Source organism: Apteryx rowi, unplaced genomic scaffold (assembly GCF_003343035.1).
Source record: "Apteryx rowi isolate R43461 unplaced genomic scaffold, aptRow1 scaffold_864, whole genome shotgun sequence".
Taxonomy (NCBI): Eukaryota; Metazoa; Chordata; class Aves; order Apterygiformes; family Apterygidae; genus Apteryx; species Apteryx rowi.
The window spans coordinates 189,556-195,303 of NW_020451165.1; the positions used below are offsets into that span (position 1 = coordinate 189,556).

The 5,748-nt window shown below is 34.1% G+C and overlaps 1 protein-coding gene across 2 annotated transcripts in view; it reads right to left on the reverse strand.

Annotated features, from left to right (window-relative positions):
* Positions 1 to 5,748, reverse strand: part of CPEB2 (cytoplasmic polyadenylation element binding protein 2) — a 56,454-nt gene that overhangs the window by 2,071 nt on the left and 48,635 nt on the right. For both annotated transcript variants that reach the window (XM_026090636.1, XM_026090635.1), the window contains one exon: positions 1 to 1,879. This exon is cut by the window's left edge and continues 2,071 nt beyond it. In XM_026090636.1, the coding sequence (XP_025946421.1) occupies positions 1,652 to 1,879 (228 nt within the window). In that variant the 3' untranslated portion in view covers positions 1 to 1,651. The remainder of the gene's footprint in view (positions 1,880 to 5,748) is intronic.

A 5,748-nucleotide genomic window follows, 5' to 3' on the forward strand; every position in this document is an offset into this window, starting at 1 on the left:
GACTGCAGAATAACTGTTTGTTCCATTAAAATGTAGGGGCTAGTTGCATTAAAAAWGCTCCGAGATAAGACGAAAACACGGTTGTAATTTTCTTTTAGTGTTCAGTTAAATATTGCCTCTGTCCTAACTATGTATGTTTTTCAAAATCTGCAAGCAATGTCTTTACTAGAAGTCCTTCATTAAAATAAAAACACTATCCTTGACTGTCAAGTAGCTACTTTTCATGCAACAGTGACCCCAGTTTGACAGAAGACCACAATGCACACAGGTCAAACATGTAAGCAAGATTTTAAGCCAAATTTCACTGTTGTCTTGAAGGTAAAATTTAGTTTGTTATGCAACTAGCCGTCTGTATATTACACCTTCTCCATTTTGACTTTACTTAGATTTAATTTCTAAAGCATTATGCATTCTTATATAAGTACATTTTTGTATGCATTTGTCATGGGTTTCACATTTGGTGACTGGTTAGCAGTGTGCTGGCCATCTTTGGTTTGTAGAGGAAATCTTAACCATGAACAATCAAGGGGGGCTTAAAATAACTTTTAAATGCTAGCTTTTTACTCAAACTTGTATCTATACTACATCACGCCACATTAATTAGAAGCACACATCACAAAATTGCACAGGGATTACAATATTACATCCAGTCTGCATAAAATTGAATTCCACTACTGACCAGGTCACAAAATGGCTGCACTTTCTAGTCTAAAACTAATTTGCATATTGTACACATGTAGGACATCTTTTTTACTTCAGTCACAATAAATGCATGCAAGTTTGTTTTTTGTAACAAATTTTGTAAATTTGCTCATGCTACCTAGTTTCAAGAGAGCCTTTTTGAACATCTGCAATAACTCACCTCTTGTTAAGTAATAGTTCTAGTGCATGCATATGGTGTATACAGGTAAGTAAACATGCAATTTTTTCACATTCTAAAACTATGGCAGTTTAGGCCATATTGTGCTGCCTGCATTTTATCTGTAATGCAGTGTGTCTTAAACGTTTCAATCCCGTATTAATAGGTGGCATTACACATAACACCTATATAGCAGCAAAGCTAATACAGCTTGTGATTAAAAATGTTTAAAAATAGCTAATAAATCAGATTATCTTGAGGTATTATTTCTTGCAAGTCAAAATGGAGAGCAAAAAATCAACCCTAATTTTTAGTTTATGTATACACTGAAAATAGCAACAACAATAAAAATAAGCTTTTTGTAGCAGACATATTCCATCTTCACTATTTTGCTACCTTTGGTAAATTACTGGGGCAGATCTTGAAGTTAAAAACCCATGTTTAGAAATAAGTGCACGCTTCACCCACTAAATATAGCAGCAGACTGTGTGCCCCTACGCAAAAACATTCTCATATCTAGTTTTAACTTTACATATAAAAATAACTTGGAGAAAATACAAAAAAACATTTTATTTTAACATGAAAATATCACAAAAATTAGTAAGCCTGAGATGTAGGGTTTTGGTGAAAAACAAGAGGCTTGTAGTGTTTTGGCTGCTGATAAAGATGCATGTATTGACAGCTGGGGTGAGAAGCAGAAGAATGCACTTATTTCTTCTGCATGTCAGTATCTTCAAACACAGTAAGCCACATGCACCCTTCTTTCCTTATGTAGAGGCTGGTTCACCATGTTTAGTTCCAGCGGAAGTGGATCTGACGTGGGCGGTCAGCCCCCTCCTTTACCAATGGCTTATGGAATTCACGTCCTGCACGAGAGTGGATATTTGCCCAACAAAACTCACAGTAATACTGCAGGCAAGTGACATTGGCACAAAAGAAAGGAGCAAACTTTCCACCGCATCGTGCACCCTGGCATTCGTCACACATCTGGTCATCCAACACATATGGCTTTACCTCCACCTGTTGGAGTAAAACAGAAATGATTCTAGTTAATACCTACTATTTCTACTCAAAGATACTCGACTGTGTTCAGATTTTTCATCTCCCCTCCCCCCCCAAAAAAAGTAAAAAAAAGTGTGAAATCAGGTATATTTATGGGGAGGCAATAATAGAATGCATTTTCAAAAAAATTTTTTTTTAGATGAAATGAATATGAAACTTTATATCCACTGGTGGAGCTGGCAGTCATGATCTTGACCAAACAAGAACAAACTAATCAGGAAGGAGAAAGTGAGACTCTTAAACTGTCCATTAGCTTTCAATAACAATAACATTTATGAATTACACTTTCAAATTGCTTTAAAACATAAATATGTATACATTTACATTTCTAGTACCCCATAAACAAAGTTGCTTCAAACTGCCTTATTCTAATGCATCAGTTTTTATTACCTTTTATCATTTATCAGCTACTAATTTATCCATACAGAAAGCTAAACACTTGAAGGCACGGATTTTTTAATGTACACTATATATGTAATAAATGGCTACATTAGAACCTCCACTTAATTTATTCTGGAAGGACATTCTTGGTAAATATTAGTATTGAAGTATCTGCAGAAAATAAACCAACCCCAAACCCAAAGCTCCCCAGACCTAATCTCATCAGTTCCCAAATGTATCTCAACATGATATCCAATCTTACATAATTTATGAAAATAATTAAATATGCAAGAATGTAATCAGTTAGACTTTAACCCCTCCCTTTTTTTTAAGCAAAGTAAGTCTCTGCATGTACTACTTACATGTGCAAATTAAAAGTATTTTCTGCAGGTTGGAGTATAGACCTTTTAGCACTCCAGTCCTCTGTAAATCCGCACCAATTTCTAAAACAAGGTAAATTAAATTTTGGGCCATAAACCTTGGTAATCTATGACTTTCCCTTTTTTGTGTCTTTAAGCTGTATATGTGTACACAATGTACTACTTTTGAAAAAGTTTTTAAAAGACCAATTTGCAAATCTACAGACTGCTAGAAACACCTGTCTTACATAGATAGCTTTTTCCTCCCAAACTCATCTGACTGCCAGAGTGGAAAAGTGGCAGGAATCCAGTGGTTAATTTGCATTATGGCTTTTTGTAACTGAACTGTAACAGACCACGTTCAAACAGGAAGAACTTTGTAATAAAATACAAAATGAGTTGACTGCATCATTAAAGAATGTATTGTTGCCTTGCACATTTTCCTCACCTTTAACGACAGTATTTTCTGACTTTCGTTGGCAAAAAATGCTACTGCAGTTTACACTAAAAACTCATTTCTATAAAATTTTTTTTGAGATATCAATACTTGAGAAGAATCCTACATATAAACATCGACCTTATGTACAATACTCATATAGATTATGTTCGAAATAGCAAGAGCTTAAAATTTTTTTTTCTCCATTTTATTTGCAGAGCAACAAAAAGCTACCCCAAATGCCCAAATGTCTTCCAACAGAAAAGTCTTCATGCTCTCAGCTTCAGAAGTAGATGTCATACTTGACAGGTCAACAGCATGTATGTTTGCAATCAAGTACGCCTCTTCCAATAGTGTATATATAGTACAAGATCTACTTATTATTTTACTACAATGACCTGCCTTGTCACAAGTTACACTAAAACTTTCCAATAAACAGCTACCTCATGCAGTAACTATCTTTGTAATTCAAAATTACTGAAAGCATGAAGCAGCATGAATTTCAGCCTTGGTACATTGATGTACCAAGATGATTTCAAATTTATGACATGGACACTTTGAGGAATGGAAGTTTTACATGAAGTGGACCAAGACTACTGGCATGTGAAAGTTAACAACATTTTAATGAATTGTTTAGACCTGAGCTTTCGTATACGATAAAACAGGATGAGGAGCACTTTACTGAAAAAAAGCACCCATCTATTGGAGCAAATAAATGTACCTGCATCAAAAGGACAGGAAAGAAGCTACAGAATATATAGGTAAGGAAGAAATAAAGATCGCAGACGTAACATCTGTTAAATCATTGTGATACTAAGATTTACAATTAATAGCAACAGGTATGTGATTTAAAAAAAACAACAACAACCTATAAATGCTTTGAAATAAAGCTCAGAAGGATAAACAGGTACACTGCAAAATTTAACAATAAAAAAGGCTTTTACACAGACAAAACTGGTTATGGAAAAAATGTGAAAAGACAAGAACTCTATAGAATCGGGATATAACTGATATAGAAAGGCTATAGTAAGGAGAAGCGCAGGAGAACAGTCTGCCTCTGCAAAACTTCACAGAAAGGTAATATATTGCTAAAAGCAACCAGCATGCAGACACATCTCAAATGACAGCAATACCTGAAATAGAGTTATCTTTCTCATTTATAAAATCAGTGGCTTACAGATTTAGATAAACTGCTTGCTTTCTCATCTATAAATCAGCAGTAATACTGATTTAAGAATATGCTCAGAGCTCGTAGAGGCATTAGTCTAATAACTCTTTGGAACAGAAATCTGTTTCTGGAAATAGCTTTTCTATACTTTCAGAAACAGCTAAGAGTTTAGGTGTTCACTAAAAAAGAGTTTTTTCCCTCTATTACTGCTCAGTAATACAAGGAACTGTGTTGTATAAATAAGTATATAAAAGTCAGGACTGAACATATGATTTACTTAAATATAATTATAGAGAAGACAATTAAAAAAAAGATTTCAAAAACCCTCTGGCAAATAAACAAGAAGTTAGTAAACCCTCCCCATCATGATAAGTTTTAAAGATAAATATATCAAAATACTTAGATTTAGCATTACTGCATTTTGCAAATGAAGTGTCTCAGGAGTCATACACATTTTTAAAATAAGAAGAAACATGGAAGCTAATAAAAGTGCCAAAATTACAAGATTTAAGAGACAATACTTGAGTCAAAAATTAATTTTCAAAAATTAGAAAAGTAACACTAAAGAAAGACCAAGAATTATAATAAGTAAAAAGGAACAGTGAGAATATTTGAAGAGAAAAAAACCTAGACCATCCTTCCCTCTTTTCCCCCCAGAACCCCTCCAACTCAGGAATGGCAATTTACTGATTCTGATATTGCAGATTCTCCATTACAGTAGCTTCTAATATTTAATAAAATTCTAATATCTAATAAAATTAATTCTAATAAAAATTAAGATATTAATCTTAATATCTTTTTTTGGCTTAATACTAATTGAAGAAATATCTGACTGCTGTTGAAGAGATGAAGTCTCATGGATATAACCCAAACCCTGTCCCTTTTGAACTCTACCGTTTGGGCCAGATCTTTGCTTTTTTTCAGTTCATGCGCCAAGAGACCTGCAGCACATGCTCACTATTTTTACTGTAGGCTTCCTTTTGTTTTTATCTTTAAGTATTTCAGTGTTGTATCATATATTAAAGAATTATATAACTTTCTCTGCATAGAGGAAGCACCGCCATTTCAGGGGTTGGCTCAGCATCCAGAAAGCCCTCAAAATTTCTGCTGAACTAACTATCAGCAAAAAGAGCCTACTTGGATCTTAAGCCCCCAACAGCAAACATCCAATTTTTGCTAAGAAACTTTGTTGTGTGCGCAGGCAAAAGTTAATGTTGGGGAATTGCTTACAAATTTGTTGTTTTTATTTTATGGGTGGGGAAAAGAAAGGATAGAAATTTTTTAAGCAGAGCTTTGTTTTGAGAAAGATTTCCACTGGTTTTTAGAACTCCCCAGTGGTTCCCAATTCTCTTCAGAAATATAAGAATCAGCCTTCACATCCAACTCTATTAGCTGTCATACTTGGTGTATTAAGAATGAATTAAATTTGCTTACTAGCTTTATGCAAAAAACAGGAATAGGTGGTCAAACACCAATCTTCATG